This window comes from Oryctolagus cuniculus, chromosome 8 (genome assembly GCF_964237555.1).
Source record: "Oryctolagus cuniculus chromosome 8, mOryCun1.1, whole genome shotgun sequence".
NCBI lineage: Eukaryota > Metazoa > Chordata > Mammalia > Lagomorpha > Leporidae > Oryctolagus > Oryctolagus cuniculus.
In genome coordinates this window covers 131,572,606-131,597,279 of record NC_091439.1, presented here as the reverse complement: position 1 = coordinate 131,597,279, position 24,674 = coordinate 131,572,606, and the positions used below count along the sequence as shown (strand labels likewise).

The window sequence follows — 24,674 nt, the reverse complement described above, 5'->3', positions numbered from 1 at the left end:
CTGCGCCGATCTGAAGCCAGGAGCCAGGTGCTTCTTCCTGGTCACCCATGTGGGTGCAGGGCCCAAGGACTTGGACCATCCTCCACTGCCCTCCTGGGCACAGCAGAGAGCTGGACTGGAAGAGGAGCAACCGGGACTAGAACCCGACGCCCATATGGGATGCCAGCATTGCAGGGGGAGGAATAACCAAGTGAGCCATGGTGCTGGCCCCAGATGAAAATGTTTTAAAAGCAGTATATACTTAAAGTTGAGTTTCTGGAAGCAGATACAATATTCTAAGAGAGAAATAATTAAAAGTAACTGAAAGGAATATGTGGGTTAGCAGAGTACATCTTACAGCAATACTTTAAACATTGTAATATTAAAAACTACCTGGCAGAGGACTATTTTGCAGTCACTTATTCAAATTAAAGCCAGACCTGGTTTTGTTTAAGCTAAGTCATGCCCATGTCTAAGACCCAGGTGTGTGACTTTGCGGTCTTGTGACCCCAGGCTCTGCAAGGATTTGCACATCACAGAGCCCGGGTAGATGAAACAGAGATGGCTTTTGTCTAAAGGCCAAATGACAGTCCCTAGAGTGGTTTAACTTTTGGCACAAAGCAGCCTTTAGATCATGCAGATTCCCAGCTACCCACAAGATGCAGAGAGAGTGAGAGGGAGGAGATGAGGAATTCCTTGTCCACGTTTCTTGCCTCATTTGCTGCAGTGAGAGTCACTACTCCAGCGCCCCTTCTTCTTAAGACAGAGATGTATGTAGCCTGTGCTGGTGGACTGTGCTCCTCCTCGTGATGCAGCGGGTGTTGTTCTCCCCGGAAGTAGCTTGGAGGAGAACAACTTCCTTCTGAGATCCTGTCAGTTCTTCCCCAGGGGAGCACGCAGTTAAGGAGACATCACTGTTAAGACATCTCTCCTCCCAGGGTGTCTGCAAAGGAATTTCTTGTAATTATGGATTCCTGTAGGCTTTTCTGATAGTTCACAGTCAATGACAGTGCACTGTATCTGAAAAAGAACGGAGCTTTCGAGAGATCTTGGAACCATTGTGTGATTTTTTTTATAGGGTGCCAGATTAAGGAGAAAGAGTCGGAGGGTGGCATAGTCTTCATGTTTCTACTCTGACATCTAAAACCTGTTGATTTCTGGAACCAAACGTTTTTGCCAAGGATGTCCTATGGCACTCAGCATTATTCTTGAGATTTTTCTTTTTCCAGTGTTCAGTTGCTTGTGTCACTTTATATCTTGGATTGTTTGGTGTTGTCCTGCGCAGATCAGCTTTCTGCCTTCCCCAGGTCCCCTTGGATTAAGGACCACCCTTCTCTTTTCTGTCTTAAAATGGTGGGTAGTACAAATAATAAGTGTTGATGTAGAAATGGCTTTAGAGTGAAGGGACTGCAGATAACAAATAGGAGCTGAACTTTTGCTGAAAGGTCTCTGTGACAGGCCTTTGCTACAGACTAACCTCTGCATCTGTGGGATCTATTTTCTCATGGTTTCCTGCGTGGAGGTTGTGGCCTCCCACCAAGGAGCCAGCCTCTGTCTCTGGCCAGCATGCTCCTGGCATATCTTGTGCTCATTGAATCAATGACGCTGACGGAGTGGGCTGTTTCAATGAGTGCTGGTTGCCATTCCCCCAAGGTGGTAACATCATTACTGTTGTAGTCATGCCTAGAAACCCACAAGGACAAACTACTCAAAAGCCCTTGGAATACAGCATCCGAACTTAAAGCCACAGGTTTGATAGTTCATGTAACCGGACACTTAGCGTGTTTGTTCATTGTTGTGTTGTGATTTTCAGGACTCTGGGTAGCAAAAGTACATTTTATGATTTGCTGAGATAAACTTTGAGCAGAGGTAGGGAAGTGTTTTGGGGCCTGCAGAAAGCAGTGGGTCATGCCGCCTCCTGCACACAGGAGCGTGGTAAGAAGACGGATCCGCCTGTGTTGGCGTTGGTGTTTCCACAGCAGAGTTTCGCTGCAGTAACACTCTTACTCCTTTGTGTTCTAGGGGAGATGAGTGAGAGCCGGGCAAAGCGAGTTCGAATAAAAGAGGTGGATGGCTGGACCCTGAGGATGCTGATTGACTATGTTTACACTGCGGAAATCCAGGTCACAGAAGAAAATGTACAGGTAGGAGCACGCTCCTCAGTTGAGCTCCTTCCTTGTGTAGCTTTCAAAACAAAAGCATTCCCACACAGTATACGTTTTGTGCCCAAGTGATGGGACTCATTGTTGAAATTGTATTTCTAAGGGGGACGTGAAATGGTTACATCTTTTTAATAATGTCTCTGATTTTAGTATCTTTTATATTAAAACTTCTTAGCTACAGATCCTTTCGTTCTCTGGATGATGTTTGTTCTTTCTTGAAAACCCTGTCATATTCATTTATGATGATTGATTGATGCTGCCCACAGGTTTTCTTTATTCCTTTGAACAGTACAGTCTACAAAAGATGTTTTTGACTATTAATAGTCCTTTACTCTGACTATTTCAGCATCTTCGTTAGGTAGTACTGGGGTTTAACTCAAATCTGATATTGCATCTTTATTATTTTCTATTAATAAAACAGATGTTTTATATATGTTCTATACTTGTTTAGCACAGATAGATGTGGAGTAAAAAGTGCAAGTCCCCTTTTGAAACTGTCCTTCTCTCTGAACCCACACAATGGTCACTGTTGGTCCCCAGAGGGGAGCTTCTGCTGTCTGTGTGGTGTGAGTCCTTTCAGGCCCTTCCCTGTGCCTTCACACTCACTCTGTCTCTCTCTCTCTCTCTCTCTCACACACACACACACACACACACACACACACGCAAGTTGTCTCCGGATAACTATATTTATACCATACTTGATCTACATTTTCATTCATTGTACAGTGTCTTGAAGGTCTTTGCACATCCGTATGTATTGATTTAGCTCTGTCTTTTGTGTGCTATCATGTATGTCAATCAGCATTGCAATTTTTCACCTTTATAAAACATGTTGCAGTGGAGCTGGTGCTGTGGCGTAGCGGATAAAGCTGTTTACTGCAGCACCGGCTTCCCATATGGGCGCTGGTTCGTGTCCCAGCTGCTCTGCTTCCAATCCAGCTCCCTGCTAATATGTCTGGGAAAGCAGCAGATGATGGCACAAGTGCTTGGGCCCCTGTACCCATATGGGGAGACCCAGATGAAGCTCTTGGTACCTGGCTTCGGGCTGGCCCAACCCTGTCCATTGCGGCCATTTGGGGAGTGAACCAGTGGTTGGAAGTGCTGTCTTTCTGTCTCTCTCTCTCTCTCTGCCTCTGCCTCTCCTTCTCCGTAACTCTGACTTTAAAATACATAAACTAATCTTTTAGAAATGTTGCATTGAATGGACATTTTTATATTTGCACCCTAGAATTTCTTAGGCTGCATTCCTCAGAATGGAATTGTTTGATCAGAGAGCATGTGTATATTTTAATTTTTGATGCTAATGCCAAATTTTCATCCAAAATTTAATATATGTTTCATCTAACGATACATTGTGTTCTGAAGACAGTGAAAAGTACTAGGACTAAATTCTTTTTTAGAAGTATTTATTTTTACTTAAAAGGGAGATTAAGAAAGAATCTTCGTGCCTGCTGATTGACTCCTCAGAGGCCCATAATTGCTAGGGCTGGGCTAGTTCAAAGCAGGAAACAGGAACCATGAGGATTTCTAATGTGGGTGGCAGGAACTCAGGTACTTGGGCCGTCATCTCCTGCCTCCCAGCATGCATCAGTAGGAAGCTGGATCAGAAGCAGAGCAGCTGAGGCTTGATCCCAGGCACTCTGATATGGATGTGGGGTGTCCCAAGTGGTGGCCTAATCCACTGTGCCATGGGCCCACCCCTAGGACTAAGTTCTTTTTTTTAAGATTTATTTTATTTGTTCAAAAGGCAGAGTTACAGAGAAAGACAGAAGGGGAGAGATAGAGATCTTCCATTCACTGGTTCGCTCCCCAGACGACTACAACAGCCAGGGCTGGGTCAGGCTGAAGCCAAGAGCTAGGAATTTCATCCAGGTCTCCCACATGGGTGCAGGGTCCCAAGGATTTGGGCCATCTTCTTTCCCAGGCACATTAACAGGGAGCTGGATTGGAAGTGGAGCACCCAGAACTTGAACCCATGCGCTTATGGGATGCCAGCATCATAGGTGGCAGCTTAACCCGTTACACCACAACACTGGATCCTAGGACTAAATTCTTAATAAGCAATCTCTCAACTACCAGTTGCAGAATTAGGAGAAGTATGGATTCTTTTATCCCTTCTAACTGTTTGAAATATGCCACAAAATACTTAAATTTGGAGACTGAAATCTTCATGTTTTAACTTGTGAAGAATTGCTGTCAGTTGTTAAATGTGACACATTGGCCAAGCTAAGGCCCCTGGGTGATCCAGATGGTCTGCTAAGCCTGCCCAGGAGTCCTACTTGTTGGGTAAGGCATGGGGGTTGTATATGAAGGTGTGAATCAGATGCTGGGTGAACACTTTTTTTAACGTGTATGAGTATGTTTGGTATATGTCATGAGATTGTAATAGAAAGAGCTCATCTAATGCTGGTCTTTTCTGTATGGGTAAATTAGTTGCTGAATTCCAGGGTGGTGTTTTCTATGAAAATTTATTTTGGGTTTCTTTTTGCTCCTTTTATTTGTTTTAGTGCCTGGGCATCACTGTACCCTGTATCTGACCTTCCTAAAATCAGGACTGATTTCTTTGATTGACATAATGAGCCATGTGGGAGAATATTGGGAAAGATGCTGTAGGTCTAAAAGGCTAGACTGTGAATGTAGCCCTGACTGCTGCCTGTAGTAGTTCTTGCGGTGAGGATATTGGCCTATTCGGAATGAGAGCACCTCTCACGTTTCTTTTAATAACTCTCACGTTCCAGTTTTGAATTAGTAGTCACAGCCTTTCAGAAAACCTTGTACCAAGCTAATTTTCCTTTGTGTGTTTTGCTTAGCTGTTACAGAATACGTTCTAAGAGTTGCATTTGGCAGGCTTATTAAATGCTTAACATTTGTATGTTTTTTCTTTTTTTGTTGTTTTTTAAAGAGGGGGAGGAATGGCTGTTCAGCATAGGAGTATCCTGGTATTTAAGACCTTGTTTTATAATCTTAGAAAATACTTCTTTAGAAAAAGGCAGCTTGGAAATTCAGTCTATGAAAATAAGCTGCCCTTTCCATACCATGTGTTGTTCAGTGAAGCATACACAGGAAGGCTGTACATATCAGGATTTACTAAAGTGCTCTGTGCTCTGTTTGTGTCTTTGTTGAATCTTTCTGGTCAGGTGCTGTGCACCTTAAGAGAAGGCGCAGTGTAGTCGAGCGGTGTGGTGTTCTCCGGGTAGGCGGAGGCTGCAGGTGGTCGCGGCTGGATGCCCTGCTCTGAGTGTGTACCCCTAGAGTGCTGACAGTGGACACAGACCTTTTTGTATTTCAGGTGTATGCTGCTGTCGGCATATTTTCTCCTTAGGCTTAGAATGAAATACGTCAAGGTGCCCCCCCCCCCCCCCGCAAGTTTCTCTTTTATTAACAAAGTGCAGTGTTAGGGTAGCAGGTGTCTGGGATTGTCAGATCAGTGCCATAGAAAGCGCAGGTCCAGCTGCCTAAAGACTGGGGGTGGCAGAACAGGACCTGGACGCTGGTTTTCCCTGTTCTTTCTGCGATTCCTGTATTCTCCTTCTTGTGCGCATTTAAAACCGTATAGTAGCCGTGTGAAGTGAAGGTTTGTCATCTTTGAGTCAGAATGAGGAAATGAGTAATTTGAAAACTTTAACTCCAGAGAAGGAGCAATCCTTACTCCACTGTATAAGCAGTAAGACTAATTTTTGGCTATTTCAGGTTTGTTTGATTGATTGATTGATTTTGCTGTTGGGTTTTTGTTTAAGTTTTTAAGCTTTGTTTGAGTTGGGTGACTGGTTTTATTTATGGTCATGTGAGATGACAATTTGAGCTACATGAATTTGCAGTTTTTAGTCTTTTTTTTTTTTTTAAAGAAAGATAGAAGAACAAAGTGTTTTGTTTTTTACCGTGGGCATGCTTTTAATTCACCTTTTTATTGTTGTTGTTATTGAGTGAATTAAAATTTAGCTTGCATCTTGAGTTTCCAGGCAAATTTTAGAGACCTGAAGATTAAAGAAAATAAATCGAAAGACTGTTGCAAAGTGGGCTTTTAAACTTTTGGGGGCTGTGGTTGTCCATTTCCTGGTGGGTTTTTAGAAGAGGCTGCTGTCACACGAGATGATTTATTTACAGCAAATAAGGAAGCCATGGGAAATGACTTCCAAAGCACACCTCCATGATCAGAAGAAACGGGTATCTTTATTTTAGGGGTCGGAAATGATTGTGTAAGAGGTAGAGTTCTTGTCGCATGCAGAGGTGGTGCCAGTCCACACAGATTCAGTGCAGAAGCCTGCTCCCACACAGGTCCGTGTGGTGGTGTAAGGCTCCTCTTTGGGTGGAGATCTTAGTATTAGAACGAAACACAGGGTGACCTTTGGATACTTTTTGCAGTAGGATCTGGGCCAGTGTGGGGTGGCTGGTGAATATAATTCTCCCTTATGACAGAAAGTCTGAAAGACAACTTTGGAGACTATCGGCAGTTTTTAGGGCCTTGAAGTAGAAATGAGTCACAGAAGCGACTTTTGGGCTCTCAGGGTGGTAACCTGTGACACGTTTGCTAAGGAAAGGGCACCGGAGCCGCTGTGTACTTCGAGTTTTGTGCACTTCCAGAGAATCTCTGTACCTTGGTGCCCTCTCCTTACTGGTGAGAGTACCTGGTTCTGGATATAAAGATATTAGTTTGTTTACATGTATGAATCAAAGAAGGATTCTCACATCAGAATGTCTTCAACTATAAGTTGGACACATAAAGGACCATGTTTTACCATGTAAGATTGATTATTGCGTCTTCAATTAATATTAAACAAATAAGACTCAGGAAGATTAATTTGTTCAACATCACACAGCAACTAGGGTTTTCATTATAAGGAAAATTTATAAATTTAAAAGTATAGATACCTTTGTAACTGAAAAATATTTTTTTCAGTATCCGAAATTATTCAAGATACATCCTTCTTCATTAGATGGGTTTCTGGAAAATCCTAAAGGATCTTGAATTTTTAAAAAGAAATAATGTGCTTCATTGTTAAATTTGCAGTTCTGTTGCATACATTTGACTTCTCAGCTTTTGGGCATTTGTTTTGGCTTACTCAAAGTAGGTAAGCATTTTTCACTTGATGTAAGTGTGAAAAGCAAAGGTAAGGATGTTGATAAACAGGGCCAATGTAAGTAAATGCTCTCATTCTGAAATTATTTTGCATGTTCATCCATGGACTCAGTCTGTATTAGAACTTTTCATCATTTCAGAAGAATTTAAGAAACATCTGGTAATTTTGAATGAATGGATTTTAACGCAATTCATGAAACTTACGTGGTGTGTCAATTCTGATTGAGACATCTCATGTCTTTAGAAGTGGAAGAAAGCTTTTCAAGAGGCATTTAAAATTATCCATCAATAAAAAGGATACAAAAAGGCTTATTAACAGGACCCCAGTGCAGTAGAAAATGCAACATGGTGTGTCCATTTTATTAGCAGCGTAAGGCAGGTTGGTTTTGTTTTGTTTGAACCAGAAGTTTTAGAAGTATGTTGTGTAGTGTTTTACCTCCATGGTCCTGAAAGGGAGACATCGCACATAGGGACATACCAGACTTTGTCATTGAAAAAGGTTTTAAGAAGTTGACTTAATCAGTAATAGACCGTTGAAGTAGAGAACTTATCAAAAAAAAAAAAAAAAAAAGGAATACCTATATAAGCATTTTATTTTAACTTAAACATACAGTTGTATAGTTGAATGTCAATCTTTTGTTAAAAACTAAATATGGGGGGGCTGGTTCTGTGGTGCAGTGGGTTAAAGCCCTGGCCTGCAGTGCCAGCATCTCATATGGGTGCTGGTTCTAGTTCCGGCTGCTCCTCTTCTGATCCAGTTCTCTGCTATGGCCTGGGAAAGCAGTGGAAGATGGCCCAAGTCCTTGGGCCCTTGCACCCGCGTGGGAGACCTAGAAGCAGCTCCTGGCTCCAGATCGGCGCGGCTCCAGCCATGTGGCCATCTGGGGAGTGAACCAACAGATGGAAGACCTCTCTATCTCTACCTCTCTCTGTAACTCTGTCTTTCAAATAAATAAAATAAATCTTTAAGAAAAAAAAAACTAAATATGATCAGCTGTTTGGAGACTAACTGGCTCTTTCTTGAACAAACCACACCGTAATCATGCATGAGCTGTGATTTTCTGTTTTTCATTAAAGTGCAGCAAGAACTGAGACACGTGCAAAAAGAAATCTCAGTGCAAAGTCTTCTTCAAATTACACGATTTCTCTTTCGTTCCTCCCACTTCTAACTTGATAAAATTTAGTTTTTGCAGTCACACATTGATCAAGTCACTCTAAAGCAATCGACTTAGTTTTCATAGAAACAGCTCCCATTTTACATTCACTTTTCACTGGGTTACATATATTTATTCAGATTAGGTGACTTCAGGAACAGGTGCGAGTGTCATAAACAGATATGGGAGTAAATCCAGCAGGCGTGAGTTGGCAAGGTACGCCTCGGCTGGAGGAGCAGAGGTTGCCAGCACGTTACAGAGCACATGTCACCAGGGCACAGGTGGTTACCTGGTTACTCAGGTGAGCAGGCTAAGTAGGGGTCAGTAGAGTGCTTTTGCTATGTGTCTGTCTTTTTTATAATTTAATTTATTTGAAAAGCAGTGAGGCGGAGAGAAGGAAACCGACAGAGAGGAGATCCGTATGCTGGTTCACTCCCCCTAAGTGCATGCTGTATCCTGGGTTGGACCATGCTGAAGCAAGAGCCCAGGAACTCAGTGTGGGTCTCCCGTGTGGGTGGCAGTGCCCCAGGCACTCGAGCCGTCACGTGCTGCCTCCCAGGCAGGAGGCTGGAGTCTGAAGTGGAACTGAGACTTGAGCCCCGACCTTCTGACCTGAGATGAAGGCGTCTGCAGTGCTAGCTTAAGAGCCATACCAGACACCTGCCCTTGTTATGTTGTTTCTGTATTTGATGTGAATTTCCCATTAGATGGATACTTATTTTAAAAATGGGCACTTTTGACATCCTATCAGTTACACAGACATTGTTGGAGCATCTGCTAGCTACTGATCCTGGTGCTGCAGGAACTGAGCAAAGAACACAGTGGAAAGAGCCTACTTAGACTGGGCTTGGAGCTCGTCTTTGCTCTGTAAATGCCACATGACTTTGTCCAAATCGCTTAACCTCTCTGAGCCCTCTTTTCTTGTTGGTGAAAGGGGGATAATGATTTTCTTTTACATATAAGAGCTTGAGAAACAGCAGTCAGTAGATGACTGGTTTAAGTACAGGTGAGCTGTGCTGGATTCTCCTGAGAAGCTTGCTTGAGGTTGGAGCTTGAGCCAGAAATGAATGAGGCTAGGGGTAGGAGCACTGACTCAAGGAAGCAAGCACTCGATGAATACTTTTTTATTTTTTAAGATTTATTATTTGAAAGTCAGAGTTACACAGAGAGAAAGGGAGGCAGAGAGAGAGAGAGAGAGAGGTCAGTCTTCCATCTACTGTTTCCCTCCCCAGTTGGCCGCAATGGCCGGAACTGTGCCAATCTGAAGCCAGGAGCTAGGAGCTGCTTCCGGGTCTCCCACGTGGGTGCAGGGGCCCAAGCCTTGGGCCATCTTCCACTGCTTTCCCAGGCCACAGCAGAGAGCTGGATCAGAAGTGGAGCAGCAGGACTCGAACCAGTGCCCATATGGGATGCCAGCACTGTAGGCGGCGGCTTTACCTACTACACCACAGCACGGCCCCTCAATGAATATTTTTTAAGCTGAGGGTAAAATGTGTAGGGGTGAGTGGCATACTCAGTTTGTATGAGGAACTGCAGGCGTCGACTCAACAGCAGGAGTCTCATGATGTTGGTGCCTGCTGTTAGGCTGATGGCAGTGTCTGATCCGGAAAGAGCTGGCCCGAGTGAACACTCACTCATCCCACAGCCCCTGTGTTCTAGCTTGTCTGAAGAGACTTGGTGAGGGGTAGGCCATTGTCATGACCAGAGCCAGGTAAACTAGGAGTCTGGCGAGTCTGCATTCCCATAGGGAACTGGACAGCAAACCCAGAGTGTGCGGCTTTGTGATGTGGGTCTTTAGGGATTACACTGTGGCTTGGAAAAGTGTGAGGGTGCTTAGTGGAAAGTGCCATGTTTAGGGCAGAAAGGTAATGCCGGCCCATTACACTGATTACCTGCCTGATGAACTTGGTCAGAATTATTTTATGGCTACATTGGTCTGAACTTGAAGACCTAAGGTTTTTAGAAATCTGTAGGTCAATCAGGCTAGGTCAAATAAGGATCACAGACCATTTTTCTTTGCGCTTTTATGCATAGCTTGCTCTTTCCCCTTCTAGCTTTTAAGCTATTGATCTTGTCCATTTTTTACCGCTACTATTGATTCTGATGAATTCCAGTTTTCCATCAATAGGTCATTAAATATTTATGAATCATCTACTATATTCAGGCGATGTTCAGCTGTTGGTGATACAGTGTCAAACAGAACAAAGTCCTTGACCTAAAAGCCTTTATACTCTGGTGGAAGGGTAGGGGTCATGACAGATAATAAAACCTACAGATGGGAAAATTTTACAGTATCATTCTCTGAGGAGGAGTCCTTGGAGCAGACTACTGAATGAAATGCAGAGAAAGAGGGAGTGATGCAAAGATGGAGAACATTTCAAGTAGAAGCAGCGTTAAGTGGAAAAGATCTGAGATAAGAATCAGCTTGACGGGGCTTGGTGCTGTGGTGTAGAAGGTTGAGCCTCTGCCTGCAGTGGCAGCATCCCAAATGGGCGTCGATTCGAGTCCCAGCTGCTCCACTTCTGATCCAGCTCCCTGCTAATGTGCTTGGGAAAGCAGTGGAAGATGGCCTAAAATCTTTGGGCCCCTGCCACCTATGTGGGAGACTGGGAAGAAGCTCCTGACTGTTGGCTTTGGAAGAAGCTCCTGACTGTTGGCTTTGGCTGGACCCAGCTCCAGCCAGGGAGTGATACAGCTATTTGGGAAGTGAACTGTGGGTAGAAGATCTTGTGTGTTTTTCTTTCTCTCTCTCCCTCCCTCCCTCTCCCCTCCTCTCCTTCTCCCTCTCCCTCCCTCCCTCCCCCCCTCCTCTCCCTCCCTCCCTCCCTCCCCCCTCCTCTCCCTCTCCCTCTCCCTCTCCCTCCCTCTATTTCTGCCTTTCAAATAAATAAATAAATAATAAACACACAAAAAAGAAAATCAGCTTGAGAGGGGACAGCATTGTGGTGCAGTCGGTAAAGCTGCTTCCTGCAATTCCAGCATCCCATGTGGGCACCGGTTTGTGTCCTGGCTGCTCCACTTCCATTCTAGCTCCCTGCTAGTGATCTGGGCAAAGCAGTGGAGGACGGCCCAGGTGCTTGGGCCTCTGCACCCACCCACATGAGAGACCTGGAAGAAACTCCTGGCTCCTGGCTTTGGCCTGTCCCAGCCCCAGCTGTTGTAGCCATCTGGGAAGCCAACCAGTGGATGCAAGATCTCCCCCCCCCCCCTTAACGCTTTCAAATAAATGAAAAAAAATTTTTTTTTTTTTTTTAAAGAATCAGAGGAAAAAGGTGACCATTGCTTGATGAGAGATAGTGATAGGGAGAGTGGGTAAGGTGATACTGGAAAGGTCAGTGGGATCAGACAGACGGGGATTTCTGGACCTTGGTGAGGAGCTTGGGTTTTATTTCATTGGTGTGTTTTAGCAAGGATTTCTGCTTAGATGACATGGCTTCTGCAGCTGTGTGTGATGAGTCATGGGGGAGTGATAGAAGTTGGGAGGCTACCTTGATATCTTTTTGGGTAAGCCAAGAAGAGATGATAGTGTCTGGATCCTAGGTTGTTGACCTGAGGTGTTGAACAGTAGCCAGGTTTGTAAGGTATTTGGAGGTCAGGCTGATGAGATTTGCAATGCATTTGCATGAGGGGTTGGAGAAAGGAGAACTATCAAGGATGGCTCCTGGGTTTTGGCTTGTGCAGTGGGGTGGATGGTTGTGTTACCATGCAAGATGGTGAAGACGTGGGATGGGGCCCCTTTCTGGAGTGGTTCTATTTTTGTCATGTTAACTTTTTGCCAGGTGGACTCGCAGGTGGAGATGCTGAGTAAGTATTTGATTCTGTGATGGAAGGGGGTGAGCTTGGACAGGTGGATTGGGCGTAGGTGATATTTAAAATCACTGAATGGGGTGAGATCACTTGTGGAGAGAACACAGAGAGTAAAAGAAAGCTAAGGGACACAGACTGTGGTGTTCCAGATTATAGATGAACAGCTGGTGGCATGGAAGGAAAACCGGTACGTGTGGTGTCCCAGAAGGCCACCTCTGGAGAGGAACAGTTTCAGGGAGGGGGCGCTCACTGGCAGGTGTTACTGGTAGATCAAGAAAGTGAATGGGGAGTGAGTGGCCACTGACGCTGGTGTGACACTCGTGCAGGTGGTGTCACCTCCCAGTTTGCCCAAAGTGGTCTCATTTTGCACCTGTGAGTTCAGTGTCTTGGTCTAGCTGCATGAAAAGTTATATGGGAATGTGAGTCGTCAGTAACACCTTGAAAACAGCTACTTAGAGGTGATGAGAATGACTGCTAGAGTGCAGGGGACGGAACAGTGCTGACAGCTCTCTCAAGGCATTTGGCCGTGAAAGGGGAGAGAAGGGCGCCTGCTGAAGGGGCCCATGGGTTTTAGGGTGAGTTTTTTTAAAGGGAATATTGCCAGGTTGTTTGTTAGTTGGAATGACCAGCAGAGAAGCAGAGTTGGTGAGCAGAAGGGAGAAGAGCGAGAGGAAGTTGATGGAGAAGTCTGCAGAAGTGAGAGTGGTTTTTAAACTGGTTTTCAGTAGGTGAACAAGCACTTCCAGTGAGTGTGTACTTTTATATTTGCAATTTGTCCAGCATGCACCATGTGTACCTACGTGACAGCACTGGCAGTCAGGGGGTCACTGGATGAGTGTGGAATCACAGGCAGGGGAGTCCAGTTCAGTGGGGTAAAGGAGGGCCCTTTAGCTCCCATCCTGACGCAGAACACGGGCCGCTAGGATTTGAATGTTGAGTGCACAGTCATATCCAGTGTCTTTCCATGAGCATGGTGCCGGAAAAACTCTGACAAATAGTTGCTTTCCACATAACCCAGTTCTGAATTTTCTATAACCTGATAGCTGTCTGTTTCTGCCCCCAAGCACTTGAGGACGTCATGATGTCTACCAGCACAGTGGCAGTTGAGGCAGTCATTCTCGGGTCTGAGGCCCTGGTATTTTGAATTTTGGGGGCCATTTCAACAGTTATGTTAAAAATCATTTCTTCTGACAGAGATTGTAACTATACTCTTGATTACGTTTTATGCTTAGTTATAGCCGCATTCCAGATCTGTTCCACAACATTGCAAAAAACTCATCCTTCCCCTCTCCCCGTCAACAAAAGTTAAATTTGAGAGGAGCAGAAAGAAGCAGACATGCATGTATGTGTCGACAGAGCTCTGCTACCCTCTGGTTCACTCCTCAAATGCCTGCAGTGGCTGAGGCTGGGCTGGGGCCAACGCTCGGAGCCAGAAACTCAGTTGAGATTTCCCCAAGGGGGTGGCAGGAACTCAGTTTCTGAAGTCATCACTCTGCCTCCCTCAATCTACTGGAGCAGGAAGCCGGAATCAGGAGCCAGAAGTGGGACTTGAACCAAGGAGCTCCTACGTAGGACATGGGCACCTTACCTACTATCTCAACCACCAGGCCAAATGCCTGCCTTTTATTCATCGTGATTGGATGGCTATCCTTCAGTCTCGCCTACATTTAATTTTTTTTTCCATTAAGCAAATTTTTATTGAAGCTTAAATTGTGGTACAGAAATACATTTCAACTGATTTAAGTCCAACACTAATGAAGGGAGAAATTATGGCACCAAACTTTTCCTCCTCTATCATACTGTTTAGATTACTATTCAGTATATACTTTTTGTTTTTGAAGGCTTTGTTCCAAAAAATTTGTGCAAATTTTCCTCATTAGAATTATCAGGGAAATCATTACATTAGAAATCTATTAGGGGAAAAAAAATTAGATCTCAAGCCAATAATTATCATCATCAGACTACTAGGGGTCGGCGCCATGGCTCACTTGGTTAATCCTCCACCTGCGGTGCCGGCATCCCATATGGGCGCCGGTTCTAGTCCCATTTGCTCCTCTTCCAGTCCAGCTCTCTGCTGTGGCCCAGGAGTGCAGTGGAGGATGGCCCAAGTGCTTGGGCCCTGCACCCCATGGGAGACCAGGGAGAAGTGCCTGGCTCTTGGCTTTGGATCAGTGCAGTGCTGCCCATAGCAGACATTTGAGGAGTGAACCAAAGGAAGGAAGACTTCCCTCCCCCTCCCTCCCTCCCTCCCTCTCTCCCTCCCTCTCTCTCTCTTTCTCTCTCTCTCTGTCACACTGTCTATAATTCTACCTGCCCCCCCCCCCAAAAAAAAAAACCACACAACTACTAGGATACTGTTCAAGAACAAAATCCACTTTCAGTATTGGTCCTCAAAACAGCAACTCAAAATAGTAGGTGCTGTACTCATTACAAAATCAAACTGATCACATTTATTGAAACCTTCCAAGGAAACTTTCAATCAACCATGTGCTTAAACTAAGTCAAAACAGTGTTCCAACCTCTTGATTTTAAACCAAGATGATTTTATGTTTTGAAACACTTTAAAAAGGTGCTTCATTTATAAATATAGGAGGAACAAAACATCTCTGCATCAATCCAGAAATTATTATTATTTTTAATTTATTTAATTTTTTTTGACAGGCAGAGTTAGTGAGAGAGAGAGACAAAGGTCTTCCTTTTCTGTTGGTTCACCCCCCAAATGGCCGCTATGGCCGGCACTGCGCTCATCTGAAGCCAGGAGCCAGGTGCTTCTCCTGGTCTCCCATGGGGTGCAGGGCCCAAGCACTTGGACCATCCTCCACTGCACTCCCTGGCCACAGCAGAGAGCTGGCCTGGAAGAGGGGCAACTGGGACTAGAACCCGGTGCCCATATGGGATGCCGGCACCACAGGCGGAGGATTAGCCAAGTGAGCCACGGCGCCGGGCCCCCCCAGAAATTATTTTAACAAAATGCTGTGAGGACAAGAAATAAAAATGTTACTCCACATTACTATTCTGTCAGTTGCTTAAATCCCACAGTAATTGCAAATATAGCTAAAAGATGCCAACTCTTGAAAGTCTGTATTTCTAGTCATTTCCTATTGACTTTTGGAATGTTACATTATATTTGGTTCATTCATTTGTATATTGTTTTGTCGTATATCTAAGCAACCTGAACAGTCCTCATTCTGAGCAGTCATTCATCTCCTCCAGTGAATGGAACACCATAGTTAGAGGCACACATGGAACGCCATAGTTACAGGCACACATGGAACGCCATAGTTAGAGGCACACATGGAACACCATAGTTAGAGGCACACATGGAACACCATAGTTAGAGGCACATATGGAACGCCATAGTTAGAGGTACATAAGGAATGCCATAGTTAGAGGCACACATGGAACACCATAGTTAGAGGCACATATGAAGTCTGAATGAACACTCACGTCCATTACAAAGCCACAGAACTTTAAGCCACAAAACGGAAAAGACGCTGACTCTACTTTGAACCAAACTTAATAAAAGTTAAGGTCAATAATCCAGGCTGACTTACTGAATCCAGTACAGCCTTTGCTAAATCTCCCTGCTAATCAACTGGCGAAAATCCCTTTATACCACGACTTAGGAAGATAGTCAAAGGCATGGCGCTCATTAAAAGCCAGTTTCATTTACTGTGGAGCACAGAATAGCTTAGGTTTTCAGTACAGGTGAGCCAGGACACCCTAGTCTCTACAACTCTCTATGAGTCTTCCTTGCTAATTAAAAATGGGTAAGTTTATTTTCACTATCTTCCAAAAGAGTTCATGCCAATTCAAATGACTCACAGCCTTATAAAACAATTAAGCCCAGGGACCACCCTCCTGCTCACCTACATTTAAATGTTGTCCCCTTGGAAAGCCAAGACACTGTGGCAAAAAAAAAATAACCTAAATGAAAGATCTCCGTGAGTGAGATCCCAGTGGAAAGAATGGGCCATCAAAGAAGGAGGTACCTTTCTCTGAAGGGAGGAGAGAACTTCCATTTTGATTATGGCCTTGTCTAAATAAGGTTTGAGCTTGTGAACTCAAGAGGCTTCCATAGCCTTGGCAGCTCATGACAAGAGCCTTGGGTGATTACTGACGTCATAAATAGGAGTGTCAATTGTTAAATCAATAACAGGAGTCACTGTGCACTTACTCCCCATGTAGGATCTCTGACCTTAATGTGTTATACAATGTGAATTAACAGTAAAACTAGTATTCAAACAGTACTTTATACTTTGTGTGTCTGTGTGGGTGCAGTCTGTTGAAATCTTTACTTAGCATATACTAACTTGATCTTCTGTATATAAAGATAATTGAAAATGAATCTTGATGAAGAATGGGATGGGAGAGGGATGGTTTGTGGGTGGGAGGGAGGTTATGGGGGGAAAAACTGCTATAACCCAAAAGTTGTACTTTGGAAATTTATATTTATTAAATGAAAGTTAAAAAAAAAGATACCAACTTAAAGAAATATAAACAAAGAAAGAAAGAAAGAAAGAAAGAAAAGTTGCCCAAGCACCAAAGGAGTTTAGTAAAAGGTTCATCTTTGAGGTGTCCAGAGCATTTACTGGACAGTTTTGTAAATGTTATTAGTACCTCTTAGCATAAAATCATTTAAATTAGATATACAATGCTGCATATTTAAATTATTCTTTCACAACTTGGAAAATAATAATGACGAGTCCTTAGAATGGCTCTCTGCAGGAAAACGTCATGGGCCAGTGGACTGGCCAATTAACATTTTAGAATTTAGAGCTCAAATCTTGAATTTTCCAGGGGCTTCAAGCATGGCCTTGAGTAAGACATTGACCTTTCTGTTTGTCAGCTGCTAAATGAAGCCAATAATGCTTTGACGCATCATAGAGATGCTGCAAACCATACCAGTTAAAAGCTTGTAAAAATATTAAGAAGCTCTATAAATACGGAGCAGGTAAGAGTACTGGGCAGCAGTAAACAAGACAGGAGGGCTGCAGAGGAAGAGGCATGGCTCATTGAGATTGTTGTGGATCGCTGAGCAGAAAATGACTCCGATGACCCCTTCCTCACTTGGTACAGTCTGAGTCAGGACTGAAGGATGACAGTTCTCAATGTTCTGTAGAGTTCTCTGCACCCATGAATTCTGAGTGTTTGAGTGAGCGTGGAGACAACATTTTTAGCTGATGGTAGCACTGTCTAGACCCTGGATCCATAGCAGCCTGCTCCGTGGGTGGACATGAGGTGGCTGGAGGAAAAGTGGTATTTTTCCCGGAGGAGTCAAAGGAGGGATTGCCGCTTTTCCTTTCATGCAGTTTTTCTCTTCTGAGATAAAGAGGAAGTCCTTTGAGAGCAAAAGGGGTGGCAGATGACATGTTTGAAAAACATAGGTTAACACTTAAAAAAGCACATAAAAACCTTTTGAATCAAACCGTCAGGATTAGTGGTTATTGATGGGAACCCCTATCACTGGAGTGAATTAATCCTGCATTGTAATGCCTAGAAACCTGTTAACCTGGTATTCTGTCTCTTTACCAGGACAGTGATGACTTTATTTTCAAGAGCCATAAAATTTTAAATTATTTACAGTTGAGTCTTGATGTTCTTCATTCTATTATGTTTTAAGTCTAAATTTGGTAATCCTGATAAATTTTAATAAAAATACTTGACCAAATAGAATATCCATTCTCCAGTCATTCCAGTTATGTTTTGTTCTACCTAAGTTGAGTATATAGTGGAACAAGTATCAAGAGACAGTGGGTTAAGCTGCCACTTGGAATGCCTGTATCCCATATTGGAGTGCTGGTTCCAGTCCCTGCTTCTCATTTCTGATCCAGTTTCCTCCCCATACTTCTGGGAAGGCAGTGGATGGTGGTAAAGGGAGTTGGCTCCCTGCCATCCACATGGGAGACCCAGATGGTGTTCTTGGCTCCTAGCTTTGGCCTGGCACAGCTTTGGCTGTTGTGGGCATGTAGGGAATGAACCAGCAGCTGGAAGATCACTGTTTCTGTGTCTCTCTCTCTCTCTGTTACTTTCCCTTTCATTTCAAATAAGTAAATTTTTTAAAAAGTACACAAATTAAAAGCTTACTTTGTAAAATTTAATATGGAAAGCCCATTGAGTTCAGGTAGTTTGAGAAAACCTAGAGTCCTTGTTATAAGAACATCTTACAAAATACATGAATATCACACTTGATGTGGTTTTTAGAAGTTTTTGTTTGAGATAAAGCCAGGTGCTCCAGCAGCAGGACTGATTCAGTTACTGGTTGTGGCTTTGTGCCATTAAAATCTGAGATGTCTGCGCAGTGACGTCATCTGAGGTTCAGATTTCAGGTAGCTTTATGTGGTATGTAGAAGGCATTTATTTTGATGAATGATAATGACCACATCCTGGTTGTGACTTTGCATCTTCCTGCTGCAGTGTAGTAAGTGGAACAGGAATGAGGAAGTAGAAACTGAAGTCCTTTACGCATGGACTTTTCTCTTGATCTTTGTTACTTCGTATTTTTGGGTTGTGAGCCCGGAGGGGACAATGCCTTATAGCTGGCTGACTGCCAGGGCCTGGGACCACCACTCCAAATGAGAGTCTGAAGTTGTTAAACTGTCTAGGGTTCTTGCTTGTTTAATTTGAGACCAGCCAAAGGTTTTATAAACCCTAACATTATTGACATGCGATGTTTAAAAAATAGTATTACCCTTTGGACTTTGATATCTTAATCTCATTGTTAGGTTTAGTAAAATAAATGTGTTTCTTATCATCTAGTTTACTTGTGTTTGTGTCTTTCCTCTGGATATGTCATTTATAAAAAGTTCATTTCTTTTGAAAATAATTGTAGCTGTATTACTAATATATATAGAGGCTACTGGGGCTCCCAAAAAAATTGCATCACTAATTTAATCAGCTTATTTGAAAGGTAGACACATACAGAGACACAGGCAGAGAGCGCCTATCTGCTGGTTCATTGTCAAGTGCTGACAGTAGCTGGGATTGGAGCAGATGGAAGCCAGGAGCCAGGAGCTCAGTCTGGGTCTTCCATGGAGGTGGCAGGGACCCAACTACTTGAGTCAACACCTGCTGCCTCCCAGGGTGTGCATTAGCAGGAGGCATTTGTGTAGGGGGTGTGGACATCCCAAGTGGCATCCTATGCCAGTGCCTTCCCCAAGCTGTTGGTTTAAATTAAGTTTGTGAATGTTATTTTAGAAATCTGGTCAGGTGAATACATTCTTTTTTAAAATTTAGTTCCTATTTTGGATTCTGTTAGGATTATCATTTATGATTAAAAAAGCTCATTCTTTCCAAGGAAGGCATTTGTGCAGTGGTTAAGTCGCCACTTAGGATGTGGGGAGCAGCCCGGACTGGACTGAGTTACTGGAATTAAGACTTATTCTATGCATCTGCTCTCCCACAATATGGCGCTGGGAGAGAAGTAAACAGCTTCCGCACAGCTGCCTCCAGTTCAACCAATAAACTGTAGGACTTGCTCCTGATTGGAGAGCAGCATACTCGGCGTGTGGGCAGCTGAGTTGGGATTGGCAGAAGAGGACTATAAAGGAGGAGAGAGACGGCATGCACAGAGGAACATCTATGGGGAACGTCTAAGGGGAACATCTGAGGGAACACCTGTGCAGCCCCCGAGAAGAGCCGGCCGGCGGTGTGCCGCTCCCCTGCGGAAGTGGGGAATGTGGCCAGGGGGAACCGCCCTTCCACGGAGGTGGAAGGGTCGGTAGCCAACCCGGGAAGAACCAGCAGCAAACCCGGGGAGGGCCGAGCAGACGAAAAGAACAGCGCAGGGTCCTGTGTCGTTCCTCCACGAAGAGGGGGAGCGACATAGGACACTTGTATTGAAGTGCCTGGTTCGAGTCCTCACTACTCTACTTCCAGTATAACTTCCTGGAAAGCAGCAGGCAATGGCTCCAATACTTGGGCTCCTGCTACCCAGGTAGCAGACTCAGACTGAATTGTGGGCACCTGGTTTTGGCCTAGTTCAGCCCCTGCTGTTGTGCGCATTTGGGGAGTGAGCCAACAGATGGAAGATTTCTGTCTGTCTGCCTTTTAAAAAAATGAAAGCAAATAATAATTAAAATTATTTCTTTCCTGTTTTTAATGCCATCCATTTACTTGGTTGATCTCTTAGTGTGGGGTTTAAGTACACATTTCCCCCCTTACTTAAGTATAACATACATATAGATCTTACTTGCAGTTTGCCAAGTTCTAACAAATGTGTATGCCCAGTGACCCACAGCACTATTAAGATACTGAACAATTATGTCACTGAATCCCCCTCTGCCTTTTCAGGCATCATGGATAGAAACCATCTTTAAAAATTGGTAGCAACTTCTTCAGCCTCGAAAAAGCCTCTTTGGAGTAAACTTGGTAATTTTGGGGGGCGTCTGAGTGTTATAAATCAGTTTAGAAGGAAGATGAGAACAGAGCAAGCATAGAACAAAGGGCACGAGGGTGAGAGAGTGGGGAGGAAGAGGGATGGACTTGTATGTAATAAAGTAATGCAGTGCCCCGAGCGGCTGTGGACTCTCCTTGGGTCTGGAAAGTGACAGCTATAAAAATGAGGCAGTGCAGATAAATGGTTTGGCAGTGACATTTGCCAGTTGTTTTGTTGATTATCACCCACAGTTGTGAATTGTACCCATGTACCGCGTTTGAAAAGTCAGGAATGTTATTTGCCCCTTATATTAAGAGACTTAGATGTGGAAGTGCAAATAAGGAGTTGGCAGCATACGAAGTACAGAAGGTTTCCTGTTTCAAAACTGTGCACCCCGCTAGCTCTACATCTCAGAAAGGGGAAGGAAACGGTCTTCCTCTTCTTTCCTGCACCTTGCCCCCCCCCCCCCACCAGGGTCACAGCGGTCAGGTGCTGTGTATTCTTGACATTGAGGTTTAACCATTTATAGTACTGATCTAGAATAACTGAGTGGCAAGCGGGTGAAGTCGGTTGAAGAAGTAACCTCATGGAACATGATTTATTTATAAATTGAGGACTGAGTGCAGATTTTAGGAGATGCATATTAATGGAACTTACAGCTTATGTTTCGTGTCCAACAACATGCAGATTCTCCGCTGTGTTCACGTGCTTTAGACAGTGCTACCTTGTTTGTTTCCTGGTCATTCCTGGCATGCAGTACCAGGTACTGCTGAGGTAAATAGAAGATGTCTGGGGAATTATTAAAAACGTATTTTAAATATATTTGAGGGGGAGAGAGAGAGACCACTCATCTGGTTCACTCCTTGGATACCTGTAACAGCTGGAACTGGGGTGGCACTGAAGCCAGGAAGCAAGAACACAGTCCAGGTCACCCGTGTGGGGTTTTGGGAACTTGGTTCCTTGAGCTACCACTGCTGCCTCCCAGGGGCTGCATTTTCGGAGCTGGAAGTCAAACCTGGGTACCCGGATGTGGGCTGTGGGCTGTGGGATGCAGGTATCCTAAGTGGGAGACTAAATGCCTGCTCCAAAACCTGCTTCTTCATCGGTGCACTTACAGTGAAGTCAGTGGTGACTGAACCGTGGGTTTCACGTTTGCTTGTTTCTTAGGCATCAGGAAGCCTTATAAATACAGAGCAGTCAGACCATTGGTAGTCTCTTCCTAGTAAACTAGTGATGGCTTAGCGTTGAAAAGACTTACTACATAAATTATTTCCCTCTATGGAATTAATGCCCAAGCTGAAAATCAACTACAGATCCTAATAGCCATGTGGGAGTGTACTTGTCTAAGCAAAACATCTTATGTATAATTTGGCTTGTCAGATAACATGAAGTGGAATGAAAGCATCTTACTTTAAAATGTGCAGCTGGTGTTAAGAGTGTCATACAGATGCTAATTGTTTGGCTTGGGTGTCTTCTCTGTCTAATATTCTGCTTGTCTTCACTAATCAATGACGGCTTTTTCCTCCACTTTTTTCATTGCCAAAAGTGTCTCTACAGTATAAAATGTGTAGCCTTTTATTTGTCTCCATATGTTGGAAGTCAACAAATCTAACTGAAAAATGTTTTTCCTATTTTACAGAGTGGTAACATTTTTTGGTTAGGTTTAGTTACTCAGCTGTCTGTGTTCTTCTGCATGTTTCTCCAGATATTTAATGATTTTACTATTCACAGGAACATGGCGAGCCTTCTTAATTGTTCTGCACAGTACCAGCTTGATAGTCAAAGGCCTTTGGGACTCGTCATACTGCAAGGACAGGCCAAAGGGAGACGTTCTCTTGGGAGTGTGATGATAGGCACAGGAGAGGCTGAATGCCTTCAATAGGACTCCTCACCCACTGCCACAGGGCTGAAATTCTAGAGATCCAGAAATGCATTCCCTTCCTTGCTTCTGCCTTACTTTCTCTTTCTTTCTTCGTGAAATAAAGACAAAGTAAGAAAACTCCCATCTTCTAGTGTACCCCCCAGATGCTTACAGTGGCCAGACGGGGCTAACACCTGGAACTCCATTCATGTGGTTCCTAGGAACCCAACACCTGCTACCTCCCACAGTGTGCATTTGCAGGAACTGGGATCAGGAGCAGGAACCTGGTATCAAACCCAGGCACTCCAGTATGGGGTATGGGTGTCCTAACTGACATCCCCACCCTGACTTTCTTTTAAATAATGTATGACCATATAAATGACACATATTCACTGGGGAGAATTTTAGAAGATCTCTGTTACCACAGACCTCTGGTTAGTGACAATTACAGTATATCCACCTAATACCGTCTCAGTGTTTATATGTGTGTATTTATGAAAAAGGAGCGCGTACTATATATTCTGTTTAGGAAGCCAGGTTTTTATACTAAATATTTTAGGAAAAATTCCCCCAAGTCATTAAATAGTTGTCTCATTTATTTTATTTTTAGCTGATGCATATGTAAAAATTGTACATACTTGTATGGTTTGATGTGATGTTTTGATTGTATAATGTTCTAATCAGGGTAGCCCTTTATTCCATGTTTAAAAAGGATGAAGTCGCCGTTTGCATCAACCTGGATACAGTAAGTGAAATACACCAGGTGCGGGAAGACAAGGCCTGCATGATCTCACTCAGAGGGGCACCCCATAGCGGTTGCCAGAAGCTTGGTAGCAGGGGTGAGGGAAGGATGGGGAACAGGTTCTGTAAGTTATAGTTAGATAGGAAAAAGAAGTGCTGTTGTTCTGTTACACATTATGTTGAATATACATAATGATAATACACTGTATCTTTTTCTACAAAAAGAAAATTCTAGAAGAAAGGGTTTTGAGTGTTTTTATCATGAAGAAATGATAAATCAGAAAATTTTATCTCAATTATTGTCAATTTTTTGATTTTATAGATTTGACTTCATCTGTCTGTTGTGATTGGACATCTAAGTTCTTTTCAACTTTTGTATTACAACAACACTGTAATTAACATTCAGTTAGCATTGCTGTGGCTAAGTATCTCCACTTTGACAATTCCTTCCATTGTGGAATACAATTGCCTGGAGCTGCTCAGAAAGCAAAGCTTGTGTGTCGTTAATTTGGGAACCATTCCCAGGGAACAACTGTGGGCGAATGGGCGATTTGAAGAAAACTAATTCAAAAGTAAAGATCTGGCCACAACCAGAAATGACACATTTATTCTCACTAGGACCTTTGGAGGGAGCCTTGTGAACTGTGCCCTGGAACTGTCTGCTTGGGCATGAGAGGGGAAGCGTTTGTCTTTGACCATTCTGCAGTGGTTGAGGCTGGCCCCACGGTGCTGTGCCCTGTGCCTCCAGGTCACACAGGTGTGAAGCCCCAGTGTCGTACTGCAGTCAGGGGTAGGAAGCCAGAGGCGTGCCAGGTGAACAAAGCTCACTTGGACCTGTCACTGCAGTGGCGGCTTGAGTGAGAGGTAGGCTAGGATGATTCGAGGTAGGACTCGAGAAATGTCCCACGCACAGGCACTTTGAGAAGTGGGGTATGTAATTCTGGTTCAAAAGATATCCTAAACTGGCCTTTCAAAATGCAAATGTACGAGGGAGTAAAAAATTAATTTGTATTCAGGATGACTCACTTATGGGGCACTTAGGTATTCTAGGACCTGAAGATACAGCAAGGGGGTACAACAGACAATGGCCTACCGGTGTGCAGCTTATGTTCCTTTGCAGGGACAAAGAGAATCAACACACGAACAAATACCTAAGATCCATCCAGTCCTACAGTGTAAGTGCTGGCAAGCAAATGCAGCACTGCTCTTCATAGTGACTTGAAAGGGGTGCGTGTGCAGTGGGAGCACCAGGGGCTTCGAGGCTCGGTTGATGGGATAGGAAGGAGAGAGATGCAGGGAGCAGGGTGGAGAGCCCTGTGTGGGTACTGCCTGCTTTGCATTTGTCCTACCTGAGAGCCCTGTTTTGGCTTTTGGAATGGAGCCCTGTCTCAGTGTGTTTGTGTTGTATGGGGTTTAGACTTCTTAGAATATGTCATTGACTTTCAGATATACAGCACATTATAATTGTTCTTTCTTTGATGTTAGAGAATACACTTCAAGATCTTAAGAGTGCCTC

General features: G+C 43.9%; 1 protein-coding gene across 2 annotated transcripts in view; it reads left to right on the top strand.

Moving 5' to 3' along the window:
* The window catches only part of KLHL2 (kelch like family member 2), a 121,526-nt gene that overhangs the window by 37,851 nt on the left and 59,001 nt on the right, over positions 1-24,674 (top strand). For both annotated transcript variants that reach the window (XM_008273508.4, XM_070047275.1), the window contains one exon: positions 2,002-2,123. In XM_008273508.4, the coding sequence (XP_008271730.2) occupies positions 2,002-2,123 (122 nt within the window). The remainder of the gene's footprint in view (positions 1-2,001; positions 2,124-24,674) is intronic.